The 21,841-nt window shown below is 43.4% G+C and overlaps 1 protein-coding gene across 1 annotated transcript; it reads left to right on the top strand.

The window, feature by feature from the left end:
• The first annotated feature begins 1,690 nt into the window (after window positions 1–1,690).
• gal3st1a (galactose-3-O-sulfotransferase 1a) lies at window positions 1,691–19,095 on the top strand. Its single transcript, XM_070437096.1, has 3 exons — window positions 1,691–1,779; window positions 15,959–16,106; window positions 17,913–19,095. The coding sequence occupies exons 2-3, from the start codon at window positions 15,979–15,981 to the stop codon at window positions 19,093–19,095; spliced, it is 1,311 nt and encodes a 436-aa protein (XP_070293197.1). The 5' UTR covers window positions 1,691–1,779; window positions 15,959–15,978.
• The last annotated feature ends 2,746 nt before the right edge of the window (window positions 19,096–21,841 follow it).

Below are 21,841 nucleotides of genomic sequence, written 5' to 3'. Positions count from 1 at the left end.
CGCAGCAGCTTAGGAGAATGGAAAAGGGTTATGCTCGATCTAAAGTTGTCAGCTTTATTTCCGAAGCGACAACTAGATAGCGCTGTACTGGTAGCCACAACCATACAAAGCATCAGTCTCGACCAATGACCGTATATGAATGGACAAACCCATCGATCACGTGGCCCCATTCATTGCTATGTGAAGATGGTGCCTTTTGAAGGCAAGGAAGTCAGTTTTGGCAGCTAAGATGGTGTTTCATGGGGTAGATTTTCAAGACAACATGCACAGTTTGAGTTAGTCCAGGAAGTGACGTTGCAGGCTAGTTTGGTGCTGCCCTCTCCTTGAGTATCTCCAGTTGAAGGCTGACCGTGGTGCTGCCAGTAGCAACTGAATAATCCTTAACTTCTGTGTGCTATTTTGAAAGAACCGGTTCAAGGACATACATCTGGTGTAATAGAAGCAATTATTGGTACCCTGATTTTTCTTTTTACACGAAGATTGAACCCAAAGATTTTTCTCCATTCACTAGAATGGGGATATTTTTTTTTTTTTAAACAATGCCAGCTGTACCGCAGTCCGCCTTGACCTTCGTGGCTTCAATGAGAGCAGAGAGTCATTCTCCCCTGATCTCGACAAGTCATCAGTATCATAACACTGGCTCTGTCTGTAAATAGCAGATGGTAGCCTTCTTGGTTTCATATGTGCAGTTGGGCCAACTCTACCAGAGATGTGGAATCTGATGCCGCCACATGAGGATCGTGGCGTGGACGGAGGTGGAGGTTGCCATGGTTTCACTGTTAGCTTTTTCACACGGGTGAACCGAGCTACCCATCCACCTTTGCTGCTGGAACTGTGATGCGAAAGCACAGAACGGTTTGGGTTGGCTGCCCCCCCCCCCCTACTTACCAGCATGCCATATCTGCATTCCACACACACATGCCCGCCTAGTCCGAGTCTCAGCCTGGCACTCAGGACGCACCCCGTTCAACAAAAGACTGAGTGTTGAGGGGGGAAGGGTTAGAGGCAGGGTGGGATGATCAGCGTGATCCCTATGCTTTCTCCTTCTGGATTGAAAGGCTTTAGTGTGTGGAAAGAGAGGGACAGTGCCCACCTCCCTTTACTGTAACAGTCAGTGCTGTATGACAACATATTGTCACATCCCGCTTCCCAGAGTAAAATGGACTAATCAATCTTTGGCTCGTATGTCTGGATCATTCTCTATTGACACCGTGATACTGCCGTTAAATGGACGGTAGTGGTACCAAATACAGTTGTCCATATTCCCACGAGTCCAAAGAAGTAGGCAAATCTCCATTGAAAGTGCATTTTGGTCCAGGAGTAGGCTGAATCTGAGTCCGGTAACACGCCTTTATTATGAAACTGAAAATGCAGAATGAATCAAATCAGTTTTACGCAAGATTTCCTGCTGTTCCTCACAATTAGATTTACTAGGATCCACATTAGCCGACGCCAATGGGCGACAGCTAGTTTTACTGGGATCCAAGACATTACAGACAAAAGACTACAATTTACATACATTTAAAACATTAACATGTCGTGTGTTTGCATCTATCAGTTACACATACATGTCAGTACATACACACAAGTACTGTAGGTCACGTGTGGGAGAGGTGTTGCTTTATTTGTTTTTTGAAACCAGGGTTTCCTTTTCACTTGCGCTTTATGAGGTGGAAGGGAGTTCAATGCACGCATGGCTCTGTATAATACTGTACGTTTCCTTGAATTTGTTCTGGACCTGGGTACAGTGAAAAGACCCCTGTTGGCATGTCTGGTGGGGTAAGTGCTTATGTCAGTGCTGTGTGTAAGTTGACTATACAAACTATTTGGAATTTCCAACAAATGAATGTTTCTTACAAAAAACTAGAAGTCTTTCCTCAACTCTTAGCCAGGAGAGACTGGCATGCACAGTATTAATATTAACCCTCTGATTACAATGAAGAGCAAGACATGCCGCTCTGTTCTGGGCCAGCTGAAGCTTAACTTGCTCTTTCTTATTAATGTGTTACATATACCTTTGATTCTTAAGTAATATAACTTACAAACTTAGTACAGAATCCATATATCATAACCCAAACAATGTAAAGTTTCAAAATATACATAAGCTGTTGGTCCTTCAGTTGAGAACAATAGAAGGTTTTTCAAGCCCATCCCTCAAGTTCAGCTGTTTAGTTGAAAAATGAATTGTGGCTATTGTACTGTAACTGGGTTCACCACAAAACAAAGAGTACATGAAATGCAATACCCATGTCTTTTCAGTGTATTTATAACCTATTGTTCGTGTTGTGCCCAAGAACATCCCTTAGCCGTGTGTATTTATGATCATCCATGGGTTCTCATGCCTTATTGCTTCATTCATATTTCATTATGTTATTAATCCTATTTTCATTTTTTTTAAATGATCTATATGCAAAGCTTGCTAAAGTAGTCTTTAGAACAATACGGTCGTGAGATAGACCAGGCTTGATAAGTTGGCACAATCGAGGGCTTTGTGCTCTGTGGCTCTCTGCATTTTTATTTTTAAACTATTTGCTAGCCCTCCTATCAGCTTGCATCTCAGACTTGAGTCCAGTGTCTGCTCTCAATAGCCTTCTGTATAAAGACAGAAAAGAGCCCTTCCCCTGTCCCTCTACCCCCCTCACGCTCTCTCTCTCCCTCTCTCTTTCTCTATGTGCCTCTCTCTCTTTCACACACTGACAAGTGCAAGTCCCCTGACAGGGAGCCTGATCACTTTGAGAGTTGAAAGTGGAGGAGGAGGGTGCCAGAGACATCAGGTTTGCATAATATACAGAGAGAGAGAGCACCTGCCAGGTGAATGGGCTTCGGTCATATGTAATGATAAGGAAAGTACTGGACCATGAGGTGGGGTTGTGACAGCATGTGTGACCCAACGGGAGCAGGAAAAAGGCACCAGTGGACCGGACAGCTCTTCTTATACTCACTGCTATACACTCTGAGGAGAAACAACCGTCCTAGGTTTCAACTTCAGTGGCATTTTTAATCTAACTGCAGTTGCTGGATTTATGCACAAAAGGGTAAGTGTTATTTTTCACAAAGAGAATCACTGAGGATCATTTGAGATTTGTATATTGAAATGTATACTATGTATAATGTATACTTAAGTAAAAATACTTTGAAGTACTACTTAAATCCTTTTTGGGGGTATCTGTACTTTACTATTTATATTTTTGACCATTTTTACTTTTACTCCACTACATTCCAAAATAAAATATGTACTTTTTATTCCATTACATTTTTCCTGGCACCCAAAAGTACTCGTTACATTTCATATGCTCAGGCTGGACAGCAAAATGGTCCAATTCACACCTATCAATATAATGCGTTGTCATCTCTACTGCCTCTGATCAGGCAGACTCACTAAACACAAATACTGCGTATGTAAATTGAGTGTTGAAGTGTACCCTTGTCGGTCCGTAAAAGAAATAAACAAAAAAATTGTGCCATCTGGTTTGCTTAATATAAGGAATTTGATCTATAGCAGTATGACAATTGATTACTCTTTTTCACAACTGTACATAAGTACTTTTTAAACCAGATACTTTTAGACTTTTACTCAAATAGTATTTTACTGGGTGACTTTCACTTTTACTTGAATCATTTTCTAGTAAAGTGTCTTTACTTTTAATCAAGTATGGCAATTTAGTACTTTTTCCACCACTGGTTCTAAACATCTATTTTTTGTCTTATTCTTTGACATAGGTATAATAGAATGATCATAATGTGCAACTAAAATATCTTATCTCAAGTTTGAGTTCTGACATTTGGGTTGAAGAAAATTGTTTCAAATGATAGAGCAGCCAATATGGGCTGTTACAGAACTGATAAGACAAACCTACTGTTACACTATACTCGCTGGGTCTAGGGGGCCTAGGCTTGCCTAATTGTTCTGTAAACTGACTACCCAGCAAACATGGCCCTATTGGCCCCATTTGGGTATTTGGTGGGCAGGGGCTTAGCCAGCCAAACATGGGCTAAACATGGGCTAGCCCACAACAACCCCATCAGCCCAACATGGGCTAGCCCTGCATGGGCTTTCCCCATACCAAGCCCACACCAGTACAACACGGGCTAGCGCAGTGGTTTCCAACCTTTTTCAGTTACTGTACCGCCAAGTACATTTTGCTCTGCCGATAGTATCCTTGAAGACTAGCTGTCGCCATAGAGCCCCACAGTGGAGGTGTCATAATACCCATAAAAACGAGCGGTCAAACAGGGAAATGATTCCAATCGTTTTTCCACCATTCATTTTTCCCATTTTAGAAACACTTAAAATAAGGGCTTTGTTTCGTGTAGGCTTACCCTGGCGTGACATTTTGATAACCATGTAAATCTCTCTCGGACAAGGTGACTTATATCAATATATTTGGCTCTATTTACTCTCATATTCAAAAATACGAATTAGCATCAAAGTAGACATCATGCAAGACTACAAATCACTGCAAGCTCCTGCACGTCATCTCTAACGGACACCTTTGCTAACAGGTATTGTGTCAATTTAAAAGCTGCACAAGACAGTTCACAGAATTGTCCATTTAAAGAAACGTAGCCAATTTATTAATTACTACATTTAGCTAACATTAGATAGTTAATCCAGAAATTCTTACCTAAGCCTTGATGGATTCTGGGTACTAACTCCTAAACTTGGAATAGGGTTAATTATCTGGTATCCTATTGAAATATTGAGTGCTTAGGTTTAGAGGGTTTACACCAGAAGTTAATGGTTATCTGTAGGAGGAAAGTATATGTTGGGGACAATTAAGCTTGGAATGTACCGAGTTTAGGGAAAACGATCACGTGGCAGGCATTGATAAGGGGAGAGAGCCATGGATTAGTGATGAAGGGGGTCGAGGGCAGGTCAGGTCACGTTAAGGGAGAAAGAACAGTTTTTAGCTCGAGTCACTTGATTTCCTGCCTAGCAACGGAGATGTAGTGTTTGGAGAGAAGGAGGAGATTCCACCTCAAATTGGGGTACATATACCACCGCTATTGTGAACATGTTTTTGTCGGTTCAGCTGTTCGATCCTTTGGGTGACAATAAACTTGGTGTAAGCTTTCGTGTTAGAACCTAACAGCCTCGATTCGGCAGTCTCGTCCAGATCATCATGGCATTTGTAGTTCTTTATGATAGACAAATTAAGAGCTAATTAGCGTTTAATTTTGGGGGGGTAAATACAGGTGAATATGTTGATAAAGGTCACCTTGTCCTAGAGAGATTTACGCTGTTATCACAACTCCATGGTTAGCCTACACGAAACACAGTCCTTACTTTAAGTGTTTCTAAAATCCTTTATGGGAAAATTAATGGTTGAAAAACAATTGGAACCATTTCCTTGTTTGACCGCTAGGTTTTATGGGTATTAAGACTCATACTGCGGTACTCTATAGGCATCAGCAAACGGGGATCCTAATAAATCAAATCAAACCCTCTCGTGCATTTTAAGCCTACGGTCTCACGAGTCTTCTCAAGTACCCCCTGTGGAAAGGACAAATACCGCCAGCGGTCCTAGTACCCCTGATTTGGAACCACTGGGCCAGCGGGAATCAGCCCAACATGGGCCAGGACCACACCAAATCCAACAAGGGCCAACCCACACCAAACCAATCAAGGGCAAGGGCTAGCCCACACCAAGCCCAGTTACTTCATAATGTAGAGGCAGGGACTCATTAGAATATTCATGTTGTTAAGTTTTAAAAAATGCTGACAGAATACATTCAAACTAATGAGGGTTCGGAACATTAATAAAGCCAATTATCTTTTCAAAAAGAACCTTATAGTTCTAAGTTCAGAAGATACAGTTGAAGTCGAAAGTTTACACACACCTTAGCCAAATATGTTTAAACTACATTTTTTACCATTCCTGACATTTAATCCTAGTAAATATTCTGACCCTGTCTTAGGTCAGTTAGGATCACCACCTTATTTTAAGAATGTGAAATGTCAGAATAATAGTAGAGAGAATAATTTATTTCAGCTTTTGTTTCTTTCATTACATTCCCAGTGGGTCAGAAGTTTAGATACACTCAATTAGTATTTGGTAGCATTGCCTTTAAATTGTTTAACTTGGGTCAAACGTTTCGCACAATAAGTTGGGTGAATTTTGGCCCATTCCTCCTGACAGAGCTGGTGTAACTGAGTCAGGTTTGTAGGCCTCCTTGTTCGCACATGCTTTTTCAGTTATTCCCACAAATCTTCTATGGGATTGAGGTCAGGGCTTTGTGATGGCCACTCCAATACCTTGACTTTGTTGTCCTTAAGCCATTTTGCCACAACTTTGGAAGTATGCTTGGGGTCATTGTCCATTTGGAAGGCCCATTTGCGACCAAGCTTTAACTTCCTGACTGATGTCTTGAGATGTTGCTTCAAAATATCCACATAATTGTCCTGCGTCATGATGCCATCTATTTTGTGAAGTGCACTAGTCCCTCCTGCAGCAAAGCACCTCCACAACATGATGCTGCCACCCCCGTGCTTCACGGTTGGGATGGTGTTCTTCGGCTTGCAAACCTCCCCCTTTTTCCTCCAAACATAACGATGGTCATTATGGCCAAACAGTTCTATTTTTGTTTCATCAGACCAGAGGACATTTCTCCAAAAAGTACGTTCTTTGTCCCCATGTGCAGTTGCAACCCGTTGTCTGGCTTTTTTATGACGGTTTTGGAGCAGTGGCTTCTTCCTTGCTGAGCGGGCTTTCAGGTTATGTCGATATAGGACTCATTTTACTGGGGATATAGATACTTTTGTACCTGTTTCCTCCAGCATTTTCACAAGGTCCTTTGCTGTTGTTCTGGGATTGATTTGCACTTTTCGCACCAAAGTACGTTCATCTCTAGGAGACAGAACGCGTCTCCTACCTGAGCGGTATGACGGCTGCATGGTCCCATGGTGTTTATACTTGTGTACTATTGTTTGTACAGATGAACGTGGTACCTTCAGGCGATTGTAAATTGCTCCCAAGGCTGAACCAGACTTGTGGAGGTCTACATTTATTTTCTGAGGTCTTGGCTGATTTCTTTTGATTTTCCCATGATGTCAAGCAAAGAAGCACTGAGTTTGAAGATAGGCCTTGAAATACATCCACAGGTACACATCCAATTGACTCAAATGATGTCAATTAGCCTATCAGAAGCTTTTAAAGCCATGACATAATTTTTTTGAATTTTCCAAGCTGTTTATAGGCACAGTCAACTTAGTGTATGTAAACTTCTGACCCACTAGAATTGTGATACAGTGAATTGTAAGTGAAATAATCTGTCTGTAAACAATTGTTGGAAAAATGACTTGTGTCATGCACAAAGTAGATGTCCTAACCGACTTGCCAAAACTATAGTTTGCTAACAAGAAATTTGTGGAGTGGTTGGATGCGTTTTAATGACTCCAACCTAAGTGTATGTAAACTTCCGATTTCAACTGTACTTTTGTGCAACTGTTATTGAGAGTGTCGTTCCAGTTTAAGTGTTCTGCACTTAAAGTCAGCAACATCTTTTAATTGAATAATCTTATTAAATTATGCACAAAACATTATGTACACCTGCTCTTTCCATGACATAGACTGACTAGGTGAATCCAGCTTAAAGCTATGATCTCTTATTGATGTCACTTGTTAAATCTACTTCAATCAGTGTAGATAAAGAGGAGGAGACAGGTTAAAGAATGATTTTTAAACCTTGAGACAATTGAGACATGGCCATTCAGAGGGTGAATTGGCAAAAAAAAAACGATTTAAATGCCTTTGAACGGGGTAAGGTAGTAGGTGCCGGGCACACCGATTTGTGTCAAGAACTGCAACGCTGATGGGTTTTTCACGCTCAAAGGTTTCCAGTGTGTATAAAGACTGGTCCACCACCCAAAGGACATCCAGCCAACTTGACAACTGTGGGAAGCATTTGAGTCAACATGCGCCAGCATCCCTGTGTAAAGCTTTTGGCACCTTGTCGAGTCCACGCCTTAACGATTTGAGGCTGTTCTGAGGGCAAAGGGAGAGGCTAAGTTCTTTATTTCTTTATTTCTTTTTACCCCTTTTCGTGATATCCAATTGGTAGTTACAGTCTTGTCCAATCGCTGCAACTCCCTTATGGACTCGGGAGAGGCGAAGGTCGAGAGACATGCATCCGCCAAAACACGACCTTGCCAAGCCACACTGCTTTTTGACACACTGGTGGCTTAACCCGGAAGCCAGCCGAACCAATGTGTCGGAGGAAATACCGTCCAACTGGCGACCGTGTCAGCGTGCATGCGCCCGGCCCACCACAGGAGTCTCTAGAGCGCGATGGGACAAGGACATCCCGGCCAGCCAGACCCTCCCCTAACCCGGACGACGCTGGGACAATTTTGCGCCGCCTCATGGGTCTTCCGGTCGCGGCCAGCTGCTACACAGCCCGGGATCAAACCCGGATCTGTAGTGATGCCTCTAGCACTGCGATGCAGTGCCTTAGATCGCTGCTCCACTCGGGAGGCCCAACCTACACACAATATACCATAATAACAAAGCAAATACAGGTTTTTAGAAATGTTTGCAAATGTATAAAAAATTAAAAACAGAAATACTTTATTTACATATGTATTCAGACCCTCTGCTATGAGACTTGAAATTGAACTCAGGTGCATCCTGTTTCCATTAATCATCATTGAGATGTTTCAACAACTTGATTGGAGTCCACCTGTGGTAAATTCAATGGATTGGACATGATTTGGAAAGGCACACACCTGTCTATATAAAGTCCCACAGTTGACAATGCATGTCAGAGCAAAAACCAAGCTATGAGGTCGAAGGAATTGTCCGTAGAACTCCAAGACAGGATTGTGTCAAGACACAGATCTGGGGAAGGGTACCAAAAAATGTCTGCAGCATTGAAGGTCCCCAAGAACAGTGGCCGCCATCATTCTTAAATTGAAGAAGTTTAGAACCACCAAGACTCTTCCTAGAGCTGGCCGCCCGCCCAAACGGAGCAATCGGGGGAGAAGGGCCTTGGTCAGGGAGGTGACCAAGAACCCGATGGTCACTCTGATGGGAGAACTGTGCAGATGGGAGAACCATTCAGAAGGACAACCATCTCTGCAGCAGTCAGGTCTTTATCAGGCCTTTATGGTAGAGTGGCCAGACGGAAGCCACTTCTCAGTAAAAGGCACATGACAGCCTGCCTGGAGTTTGCTAAAAGGCACCTAAAGGACTCTCAGACCATGAAAAACAAGATTCTCTGGTCGGATGAAACCAAGATTGAACTCTTTGGCCTGAATGCCAAGCGTCACGTCTGGAGGAAACCTGGCACCATCTTTACGGTGAAGCATGGTGGTTGCAGCATCATGCTGTGGGGATGTTTTTCAGTGGTAGGGACTGGGAGACTAGTCAGGATCGAGGGAAAGATGAACGGAGCAAAGTAGAGAATGATCCTTGATGGAAACCTGCTCCAGACCACTCAGGACCTCAGACTGGGGCGAAGGATCACCTTCCAACAGGACAACAACCCTAAGCACACAGCCAAGACAATGCAGGAGTGGCTTCGGAACAAGTCTTTGAATGTTCTTGATTGGCCCAGCCAGAGCCTGGACTTGAACCCGATTGAACATCTCTGGAGAGACCTGAAAATAGCTGTGCAGTGACACTCCCCATCCAACCTGACAGAGCTTGAGAGGATCTGCAGAGAAGAATGGGAGAAACTCCCCAAACACTGGTGAGCCAATCTTGTAGCGTCATTCTCATACTCGAGGCTGTGATCACTGCCAAAGGTGGTTCAACAAATTCCTTAGTAAAGGGCCTGAATACTTATGTAACTGTGGTATTTCAGTTTGTTTTATTTTATACATTTGCAAAAAATTCTAAAAACTTGTTTTTGCTTGTCATTATGTCAGTATTGTGTTTGGACTGATGATGGGGGAACTATTTTATCCATTTTGGAATAAAGCTGTAATGTAACCAAATGTGGAAAAAGTCAAGGGGTCTGAATACTTTCCGAATGCACTATTTATATATTATATATATATATATATATATAAACTACATGACAAAAAGTATGTGGACACCTGCTCATCGAACATCTCATTCCAAAATCATGGAGTTGCCCCCCCCCCCCCCCCCCCCCCCTTTGCAGCTATAACAGCCTCCACTCTTCTGTGAAGGCTTTCCACTAGATGTTGGATCATTGCTGCGGGGACTTGTTTCCATTCAGCGACAAGAGCATTGGTGAGGTCAGGCACTGATGTTGGGCGATTAGGCCTGGCTAGCAGTCAGCATTCCAATTCATCCCAAAGGTGTTCGGTGGGGTTGAGGTCAGGGCTCTGTGCAGGCCAGTTATGTTGGAAGCACAAAATCGTCTAGAATGTCATTGTATGCTGTAGCCTTAAGATTTATCTTCACTGGAATTAAGGGGCCTAGCCTGAAACATGAAAAACAGCCCCAGACCATTATTTCTCCTCAACCAAACTTTACAGTTGGCACTATGCATTGGGGCACATAGCATTCTCCTGGCATCCGCCAAACCCAGATTCGTCTGTCGGACTGCCAGATGGTGAAGCGTGATTCATCACTCCAAGGAACGCGAGTGCAATGGCGGCGAGCTTTACACCACTCCAGCCGACGCTTGGCATTGCGCATGGTGATCTTAGGCTTGTGTGTGACTGCTTGGCCATGGAAAACCCATTTCATGAAGCTCCAGACGAACAGTTATTGTACTGAAGTTGCTTCCAGAGATAGTTTGGAACTCAGTAGTGAGTGTTGCAACCGAGGACAGATGATTTATATGCGCTACGTGCTTCAGCACTCGGTGGTCCTGTTCTGTGAGCTTGTGTGGCCTACCACTTCGCGGCTGAGCCGTTGTTGTTCCGAGACGTTTCCACTTCACAGTAACAGCTCTTACTGTTGACCAGGGCAGCTCTAGCAGGGCAGAAATATGACGAACTGACTTGTATGGCGGTGCCACGTTGAAAGTCACTGAGCTCTTCAGTAAGGCCATTCTACTTTCAATGTTTGTCTATAGAGATTGCATGGCTGTTTGCTCTATTTTATACACCTGTCAGCAACGGGTGTGGCTGAAATAGCCAAATCCACAAATTTTAAGGGGTGTAGTGTATGTACATGTGCCCAGGAGAAAGTAAATTTACCGGGATCCAGGGCCAGCTCTGTCCAAACTCCCATTGGTCAGCCAGGCCATGTGGATTATTGTTCGTTGTACAAAAGGATGGCCAAAATACATATTTACAGTTGATGTCGTAAGTTTACATACACTTAGGTTGGAGTCATTAAAACTCGTTTTTTCAACCACTCCACAAATTTTTTGTTAACAAACTATAGTTTTGGCAAGACAGTTAGGACATCTACTTTGTGCATGACACAAGTCATTTTTCCAACAATTGTTTACAGACAGATTATTTCACTTTCAATTCACTGTATCACAATTCCAGTGGGTCAGAAGTTTACATACACTAAGTTGACTGTGCCTTTAAACAGTTTGGAAAATTCCATAAAATGATGTCATGGCTTTAGATGCTTCTGATAGGCTAATTGACATCATTTGAGTCAATTGGAGGTGTATTTTTTTATGTATTTCAAGGCCTACCTTCAAACTCAGTGCCTCTTTGCTTGACATTAAGGGGAAATCAAAAGAAATCTGCCAAGATAAATGTAGACCTCCACAAGTCTGGTTCATCCTTGGGAGTAATTTCCAATCGCCTGAAGGTACCACATTCATCTGTACAAACAATAGTACGCAAGTATAAACACCATGGGACCACGCAGCCGTGATAGGAAGGAGACATGTTCTGTCTCCTAGAGATGAACGTACTTTGGTGCAAAAAGTGCAAATCAATCCCAGAACAACAGCAAAGGACCTTGTGAAGATGCTGGAGGAAACCGGTAAAAAAGTATCTATATCCACAGTAAAACAAGTCCTATATTGACATAACCTGAAAGGCCACTCAGCAAGGAAGAAGCCACTGCTCCAAAACCGTCATAAAAAAGCCAAACTACGGTTTGCAACTGCACATGGGGACAAAGATTGTACTTTTTGGAGAAATGTCCTCTGGTCTGATGAAACAAAAATCGAACTGTTTGGCCATAATGACCATCGTTATGTTTGGACGAAAAAGGGGGCGGCTTGCAAGCCGAAGAACACCATCCCAACCGTGAAGCACGGGAGTGGCAGCATCATGTTGTGGGGGTGCTTTGCTGCAGGAGGGACTGGTGCACTTCACAAAATAGATGGCATCATGAGGAAGAAAAACAATGTGGATATATTGAAGCAACATCTCAAGACATCAGTCAGGAAGTTAAAGCTTGGTCGCAAATGTGTCTTCCAAATGGACAATGACCCCAAGCATACTTCCAAAGTCGTGGAAAAATGGCTTAAGGACAACAAAGTCAAGTTATTGGAGTGGCCATCACAAAGCCCTGAACTCAAATCCATAGAAAATTTGTGGGCAGAACTGAAAAAGCGTGTGCGAGCAAGGAGGCCTACAAACCTGACTCAGTTACACCAGCTCTGTCAGGATTAATGGGCCAAAATTCACCCAACTTATTGTGGGAAGCTTGTGGAAGAATACCCGAAACGTTTGACCCAAGTTAAACAATTTAAAGGCAATGCTACCAAATACTAATTGCGTGTATGTAAACTTCTGACCCACTGGGAATGTGATGAAAGAAATAAAAGCTGAAATAAATCATTCTCTCTACTATTATTCTGACATTTCACATTCTTAAAATAAGGTTGTGATCCTAACTGACCTAAGACCGGAAATTTTTACTAGGATTAAATGTCAGGAATGGTGAAAAACTGAGTTTAAATGTATTTGGCTAAGGTGTATGTAAACTTCTGACTTCAACTGTACATTGCGGAAACCGAAGAGGTTAACTAAAAGAACAAAAACTGTCAGGCCGAGAGGCTCTATGGCCACCTCTCTCTCAAGGATTGACTAAACTCCTAATTGCCAACACCTGCACACTTTATCAAGGCTTGACAGAGAACCTGGACCCGGTTGCTGCTGCCCCCTGGGACTGGAGTGTGGAAGTGGTAGTGCTAGTGTCTGATCATGCTCCTCAGACCTAACCTACCTAACCTATTCCATAGCAGGTTTCATTCAGACATGAGTTATTTGCACATTGGCAATAACTGTGATGGTGTGCATAGCAAGTTAGCCCTCACATTGAATGTTTTCCTGAATGTCTCTGTTTGCGGTTCATTGCCAAGGAATGTTTTCATGCACAGTACGTCAATATGTGCTTTTGTGACTGAAGGTTATGATATCATCAGATAATGGATACATTACTGCTTATACGATTTGTGGAGAGAGTGACTTTTGCCATTGCCCTTCACCATACAATTCCATTTGAATGGTGTTGTAGACATACAGAAAGTATTCACACCCCTTTTTCCACATGTTGTTGTTACAAAGTGGGATTGGATGTCATTGTCATTGTTTGTCAACCATCTGCACAAAATACTCTGTAACGTCAGTGGAAGAAAAATGTGAACATTTGTAAAAAAAAAAAAAGAAGAAAAAAGATAAATAAAACACTAATATATCTTGATTAGATATCTTGATTAGATAAGTACTCAACCTCCTGAGTCAATACAGCGATTACAGGTGTGAGACTTTCTGGGTAAGTCTCTAAGAGCTTTCCACACCTGGATTTTGCAACATTTGCCAGTTATTATCCTGAAAAACTCCCCAGTCCTTAATGATTACAAGCATACCCATAGCATGATGCAGCCACCACTATGCTTGAAAATATTGTGAGTGATACTCAGTAATGTGCTGCATTGGATTTGACCCAAACACAACACTTTGTATTCAGGACGAAAAGGTAATTGCTTTACCATATTTTTTCTGTATTACTTTAGTGCCTTGTTGCAAACAGGACGCATGTTTTGGAATATTTTTCTTCTGTACAGTCTTCCTTCTTTTCACTCTGTCAATTAGGTTAGTATTGTGGAGTAACTACAATGTTGTTGATCCATCTTCCGTTTTCTCCTATCACAGCCATTAAACTCTGTAACTGTTTTAAAGTCATCGTTGGCCTCATGGTGAAATCCCTGAGAGGTTTCCTTCCTCTCCGGCAACTGAGTTAGGAAGGATGTTTGTATCTTTGTAGTGACTGGGTGTATTGATACACCAGCCAAAGTGTAATTAATAACTGCACCATGCTCAAAGGGATATTCAATGTCTGCTTTTTTTTCTCCCATCTACCAATAGGTGCCCTTCTTTGCGAGGTATTAGAAAACCTCCCCGTTTGAAAATCACTGCTAAACTGAGGGACCTTACAGATAATTGTATGTGTGGGGTAGAGACGAGTTAGTCATTAAAAATAATGTTAAACACTATTATTGCACACAGAGTCCATGCAACTTATTATGTAACTTGTTAAGCAAATTTTCACTCCTGAATTTATTTAGGCTTGCCATAACAAATTATTGAATACTTATTGACTCAAGACATTTCAGCTTTTCATTTTTAATTAATTAGTATAAATTCCGACTTTGACATTATGGGGTATTGTGTGTAGGCCAGTTACAAAAACATTGCAATTGAATCCATTTTAAATTCTGGCTGTACTACAACATAACGTGGAAAAAGTCAAGGGGTGTGAATACTTTCTAAAGTCACTGTTACTTCTTAGCACCTACCCATATCAGACAATACTTGGTAGATACAATATACTACATGAAACATTACACAATAACAGACACCTGCCCACCAAAGGTGTGCATCCTTCCCAGAGCCAGAGTAAGTGCTCAGCCTAACGAAGCACACATCTACACCAAGGTCCATTGGCAGGTTAAACAGCTCCATGAAAAGATCCCTGATTCAGGGGGACTAGCACTTAAATGTCTCCCATATATCCCAGTGCCTGGGCTGACTCTAAGGGCAGGCAGAATGCCCCCTCACATGCCTCTATAACGGCCCCGTCATGGAACTCCCAGACAAAGGAGCAGAAGACATTTTCAACTCCATCACTGAGTGACCAGCAGCCACAGAACGTTTTCTTTTCCACTAAAAAAACACATTTATCACACAAATGTCTGCAAAATGGGGATGGTGATTCTAGCTGATGTTAGACCTAATTGTTCACAGAAGATTTCAGTATTGAGGAAACCTCAAACTTCAACAAAGCCGTGGGAGTTTTCTGTCAAATAAAGAGCATTTTGATACAGATATTCTTGACTTGGTTTGTCTTTAGTATAGTTGCTCGAGCGCACTCTTGGTGGCAACTGGGTGACCCACGTCACGTACATAATGCTGCCAGCTTGTTCTGGGTCACTGTGCAGTCCGATCTGATTTCAGGCTGCAGGTTGAATGGCTGCAGATCCGTACTGGATCACTTTCCAGCCCCATGCATTATTCATCTAAGGGACAGATGACACAGAAACACAGGGCATATCAGTCCATGCTGTTGTGTGGCTACACCATGCCGTGTTCAGAGTAAAGGTGTAGCTGTAACACTTTCAAAAGCATGCAGGTATAACGCTTTATAATTGGAAGAATATGTGTGATCCCTTACAATGTCTTACAATAAGACGTATACAATGTTAAGTCTCTCTTATGTATCAAAATGTCAACATAAATTATGATAAACTCTTGAGTACAGCTTTAATGATTAGGTGCTGGGACATGCATCTTCTTTGGACAATTTCCCATTGCGCCTTTTTCAAGGAATTGTATGAAGGATACAATGTGTGTGTTCAAATGATCAAGGAATGTACATTTCTTGACATTTGCTCAACATAAACCTAGTAGTTGTTTCATTACCAAAGGCACACAATGTGCTCATTGGAAACAACCATTTGACTGAGCTGTTACGTGCGTTCCCAAATAATTAGGAACAGGAGACATTGGATCCAAGTGACTAACAGACTCCATGTCAATGACAAAATGGAGTTTGTTGATTTCAGGACTGTCAGCCTATTGTTTTGGTACACTGTGGATAACTTACACCGCTTTTTGTTTCAGATAACCCTCAATTTGGGACCATGGTTGTCAAACAGGGGAGGCAATGGAGGTCGATGTGCAAAGGCCTTGTCCTGGGTGCCCTACTTACCAGCTGTATGATCCTGCTCTACTGCCTTTCTGCTCCACAGGTCCACTTCAACCTGCCCGAGTAAGCCCCTTTTAGACACTTTTTACTAGGGGAGGTTGTTGGGCATCCTTTGCAGTAAATATTGCATCAACAACATTCAGTAGCAATATATACGATATACAGATGATACAGATTGCGTTATTTGCCACATGAATGATGGTAATAAGCTACTATGAGAGGCAAAATTAGTTTGGGGTCTTCTACATCATTGCATAATGGTAAATCAGATAATATTTGTGATTTGATGTGTTGTACATTACCAGTCAAAAGTTTGCACACACCTACTCATTCAAGGATTTTTCTATATTTTTACTATTTTCTACATTGTAGAATAATAGTGAAGACATCAAAACTATGAAATAACACATATGGAATCATGTAGTAACCAAAAAAGTGTTAAACAAAGCAAAATATATTTTAGATTTGAGATTCTTTAAATTAGCCAACCTTGCCGTGATGACAGCTTTGCACACTCTTGGCATTCTCTCAACCAGCTATTCTGAGCACTTGTTGGCTGCTTTTCCTTAACTCTGCGGTCCAACTCATCCCAAACCATCTCAATTGGGTTGAGGTTGGGTGATTGTTGAGGCCAGGTCATCTGATGCAACACTCCAACATTCTCCTTCTTGGTCAAATAGCCCTTACACAGCCTGGACGTTTGTTTTGGGTCAGTGTCCTGTTAAAAAACAAGTGATAGTCCAACTAAACGAAAACCAGATGGGATGGCGTATAGCTGCAGAATGCTGTGGTAGCCATGCTTGTTATGTATGCCTTGAATTCTAAATATATCACTGACGGTGTCACCAGCTAAGCACTCCCACACCATCACACCTCCTCCTCCATGCTTCACGGTGGGAACCACACATGCAGAGATCATCCGTTCACCTACTCTGCGTCTCACAAAGACACGGCGGTTGGAACCAAAAATCTAAAATTTGGACTCATCAGACCAAAGGACAGATTTCCACCGGTCTATTGTCCATTGCTTGTGTTTCTTGGCCCAAGCAAGTCTCTTCTTCTTATTGGTGTCCATTAGTAGTTGTGTCTTTGTAGCAATTCGACCATGAAGGCCTAATTCATGCAGTCTCCTCTGAACAGTTGGTGTTGAGATGTGTCACTTGAACTCTGTGAAACATTTATTTGGGCTGCAATCTGAGGTGCAATTAACTCTAAGGAACTTATCCTCTGCAGCAGAGGTAACTCTGAGTCTTCCTTTCCTGTGGCAGTCCTCATGAGAGCCAGTTTCATCATAGCGCTTGATGGTTTTTGCGACTGCACTTGAAGAAACTTTCAAAGTTCTTGAAATTTTCCAGATTGACTGACCTTCATGTCTTAAAGTAATGATGGACTGTTGTTTTTCTTTGCTTATTTGAGCTGTTCTTGCCATAATATGGACCTGGTATTTTACTAAATAGGGCTATCTTCTGTATACCACCCCTACCTTGTCACAACACAGCTGATTGGTTCAAATGCATTAAGTCGGAAAGAAATTCCACAAATTAAGTTTTTACAAGTCACACCTGTTAATTGAAATGCCTTCCAGGTGGCTACCTCATGAAGCTGGTTGAGAGAATGCCAAGAGTGTGCAAAGCTGTCATCAAGGCAAAGGGTGGCTATTTGAAGAATCTCAAATATAAAATATATTTTGATTTGTTTAACACTTTTTTGGTTAATACACGATTCCATATGTGTTATTTCATAGTTTTGATGTCTTCACTATTATTCTACAATGTAGAAAACAGTAAAAAATTAAGAAGAACCCTTGAATGAGTAGGTGTGTCCAAACTTTTGACTGTTACTGTATATGTGTACACTTGCTCTCCATAGGGTGCCAGTGCCTTACTCCTGCGCTCATCAGCCTGCTCAAACCCACGCCACACCATTCACAAATGGCTCCCAGCATGCCGCGGGACAGACGGGCCTCTGCACTCCCAAAGTGGATGTCATGTTCATGAAGACCCACAAGACGGCCAGCAGCACGCTCCTCAACATCCTCTTCCGCTTCGGAGAAAAGCACAGGCTCAAGTTTGCCTTTCCAGACAGCCGTAATGACTTCTTCTACCCATCCCCATTCCAACGCTCCCAGGTCAAGGACTACAGGCCTGGCATGTGCTTCAATATCATATGCAACCACATGCGCTTCAATGCACCGGAGGTGGCCAAGGTGCTCCCCACAGACACCTCCTACATCACCATCCTCAGAGACCCGGCTGAGCTCTTTGAATCCTCCTTCCACTACTTTGGCCGCCTGGTGCCCATGACCTGGAAAATACCAGGCAAGGACAAGGTGGGGGAGTTCCTGCGCGACCCCCGCCACTACTTTGACCCTGATGGCTTCAACTCCTTCTACCTCAAGAATCTTCTGTTCTTCGACTTCGGGCAGGACAACACTCTGGAGCTGGGCGACCCGAGGGTGGAGGAGGGCATCCGGGCCATCGCAGGCTGCTTCCAGCTGGTCATGCTGGTGGAGCACTTTGAGGAGTCCCTCATCCTGCTCATGGACGCCCTCTGTTGGGAGATGGACGACCTGCTCTTCTTCAAGCTCAACGCCCGGAAGGGCTCCACCGTGTCCAAACTGACCCCAGAGTTGAGGGCCAAGGCCCTGGAGTGGAACGCCGTGGACTGGAGGCTTTACCAACACTTCAATGCCACCTTCTGGAGGAAGGTGGAGGCATACGGGCACCAGCGGATGGCTGACGACGTGGCGGAGCTCCGGAGGAGGAATGCAGAGATGGCGGCCGTCTGTATTGAGGGAGGGCATGCTGTGGATGCAGATAGCATCCAGGAGACAGTCATGCAGCCCTGGCAGCCCATCGGGGAGAAGTCCATCATGGGCTACAACCTGAAAAAGAACGTGGACAAGGCCCACCTCAAGCTGTGCCGTAAGATGCTCACACCCGAGCTGCAATACCTGACAGAGCTGGGGGTCAACCTGTGGATCACTAAGCTGTGGGGGCATGTGAGAGACATGATCAACTTTGAGTGGACAAGCCGGGAGCTGCACTGCTGAGAGACTGTACGCCAATCGTTTTTACATTAGAGAGCCATAGACCGGAGAGGAGCATAGAACAGGGAGAGGAGAAGGAGAGCAGAGAGAGACGAAGAGGAGAGAGAGAGAGAGAAGAGAGAGAGAGGAGAGAGAGAGAGAGAGAGAGAGAGAGAGAGAGAGAGAGAGAGAGAGAGAAGACGAGAGAGAAGAGAGAGAGAGAGAGAGAGAGAGAGAGAGAGAGAGAAGACGATGAGAGAGAGAAGAGAGAGAGAGAGAGTAGAGAGAGAGAAGAGAGAGAGAGAGGAGAGAGAGAGAGAGAGAGAGAGAGAGAGAGAGAGAGAGAGACGAGAGGAGACGAGAGCAGAGAGAGAGAGAGAAGAGAGAGGAGAGGAGAGGAGAGAGAGAGATGAGAGAGAGACGAGAGAGAGAGTGTGTGGATATCCTTGCCTGAATGCCTGCATAGGTCATAAGGGGTTGTGTTTAGCATGGAATATGAACTCTTCCTATGTGTCAGCAGTATTGACTTGTTTGCCTAAATGGAAAACTTCCACCTCAAAAGATCTTTTGTATTGTTTTCATTAGTCCATTGTTGATATTGTCCCAAATGTTTTTGCCATGTCAGCAATCAAGTTTTCAGAAATACAGCTAGTATGATGCATTTTGAGATCATATGATGCTGTGTTTTGCATAAGATGATGCAAAATGCTCATACCAGCTGTATTTCTGTATTTTGGAAAGTTATATATCTTGAAAACCTGATCGCTGACTAGCAAAACTTTTGGGACTATATCAACAATGCAGTGGCTTAATTTGTAAATTGGTAGGTGCCAGAACCAAAAGTGTGCCAGAAAGGGAGGTGACTTGTAGGGGCTCTGATGTACCAGATGCATGAAAAAAATCCCCTTATAATCAAATTCCATGCCGAATTATCATAGCTTTTGCTACTGGCATAGAGCAGTAAAAAAAGAGCTTGCATAAATTGAACATATGGGGGAAAAAATTGTAGCCTAGTGTCGTGAAAACTGTGGCCTTTTATTAAAACATTTTAATTAAATTAATTCTACATTACATTTACATTTAAGTCATTAGCAGACGCTCTTATCCCAGACGCGACTTACAAATGGTGCATTCACCTTACTGATATCCAGTGGAACAACCACTTTACAATAGTGCATCTAAGCTCTTTTAAGGGGGGCGGGCGTTAGAAGGATTCCTTTAATCCTATCCTAGGTATCCCTTAAGAGGTGGGGTTCAGGTGTCTCCGGAATGTGGTGATTGACTTCCGCTTGACCTGGCGTCGTGAGGGAGTTTGTTCCACCATTGGCGGTGCCAGCAAGCAGCGAACAGTTTTGGACTGCCTGAGCGGCGAACTGTACTTCCTCAGAGGTAGGGAGGCGAGCAAGGCCAGAGGTGGATGAACGCAGTGCCCTTGTTTGGTGTAGGGCCTGATCAGAGCCTGAAGGTACGGAGGTGCCGTTTCCCTCACAGGCCCGTAGGCAGGCACCATGGTCTCTGTAGCGGATGCGAGCTTCAACTGGAAGCCAGTGGAGAGAGCGGAGGAGCGGGGTGACGTGAGAGAACTTGGGAAAGTTGAACACCAGACGGGCTGCGGCGTTCTGGATGAAGTTGTAGGGGTTTAATGGCACAGGCAGGGAGCCCACGCCAACAGCGAGTTGCAGTAATCCAGACGGGAGATGACAAGTGCCTGGATTAGGACCTGCGCCGCTTCCTGCGTGAGGCAGGGTCGTACTCTGCGAATGTTGTAGAGCAGGAACCTACAGACGGGTCACCGCCTTGGATGCTAGTTGAGAACGACAGGGTGTTGTCCAGGATCCACGCCAAGTGTTCTTAGCACTCTGGGAGGAGGACACAATGGAGTTGTCAACCGGTGATGGCGAGATCATGAAGCGGCAGTCCTTCCCGGGAGGAAGAGCAGCTCCCGTACTTGCCGAGGTTCAGCTTGAGGTGGTGATCCGTCATCCACACTGATATGTCTGCCAGACATGCAGAGATGCGATTCACCACCTGGTTATCAGAGGGGGGAAAGGAGAAGATTAATTGTGTGTCGTCTGCATAGCAATGATAGGAGAGACCATGTGAGGATATGACAGAGCCAAGTGACTTGGTGTATAGCGATATGATATATTCTACATCATTTTAGATTAGCATACTATTTTTTAATACCTCACAAATGATCGAAATGACAGGCTACTTTGACACTGACAAACTGAGAATCTGAGATCAATAGAAATGAGTTTGTCTTAAATCCATCAATAGCCTAGGCCTAGGTGTGCGGGGAGACAAATAGTATACAATATGAGGAGGAAATTATAGTCCTAAAAAAGCTTTGCAGTTTCAGTGACTCTCCCAATGATGCGCTGCTCACTCGCCGGTGATGGCGGATGCGCTCGTGCCAAAAAGCTTATCTCTCTCTTGTTTTACTTTGTAAAACAATGCTGTTGTCTCAATAGGCCTATTTGGAAGTTGTTAACAGATTAACCTTCTTTTCAGCAGGACCCATTTGCTTTCCAACCTGTGTTTTCCCGCGATTGTATTTGAAATATTGCGAAATGTCTGTTTTGGCTGCATGCTGTTTGTTCACTGAACGATTTCCCGCGCGTTCCGGACTGTAGGCATGCCTTGCGGTTCGACTACACACAATCCACACCTAGACAAAAAAATAAAATAAACTATTGATCCTCTGTGGGTAAATTATAGGTTTCCTCCTGATGTAGTATTCAGAATTGTTTAATTTCTTCCTGAACAG

The sequence above is a fragment of the Salvelinus sp. IW2-2015 genome, linkage group LG33 (genome assembly GCF_002910315.2).
Source record: "Salvelinus sp. IW2-2015 linkage group LG33, ASM291031v2, whole genome shotgun sequence".
Lineage (NCBI taxonomy): Eukaryota > Metazoa > Chordata > Actinopteri > Salmoniformes > Salmonidae > Salvelinus > Salvelinus sp. IW2-2015.
The sequence above is the reverse complement of the archived record's forward strand: the minus strand, read 5'-3'. Positions and strand labels throughout refer to the sequence as shown.

What these genes read in the sequence shown, in the direction of transcription:
- gal3st1a (XM_070437096.1), top strand. Translation starts at nt 15,979, where the DNA reads ATGGTTGTCAAACAGGGGAGGCAATGGAGGTCGATGTGCAAAGGCCTT. An exon ending in GTCCACTTCAACCTGCCCGA is followed by an intron (nt 16,107 to 17,912) that starts GTAAGCCCCTTT and finishes TGCTCTCCATAG; the next exon opens with GGTGCCAGTGCCTTACTCCT.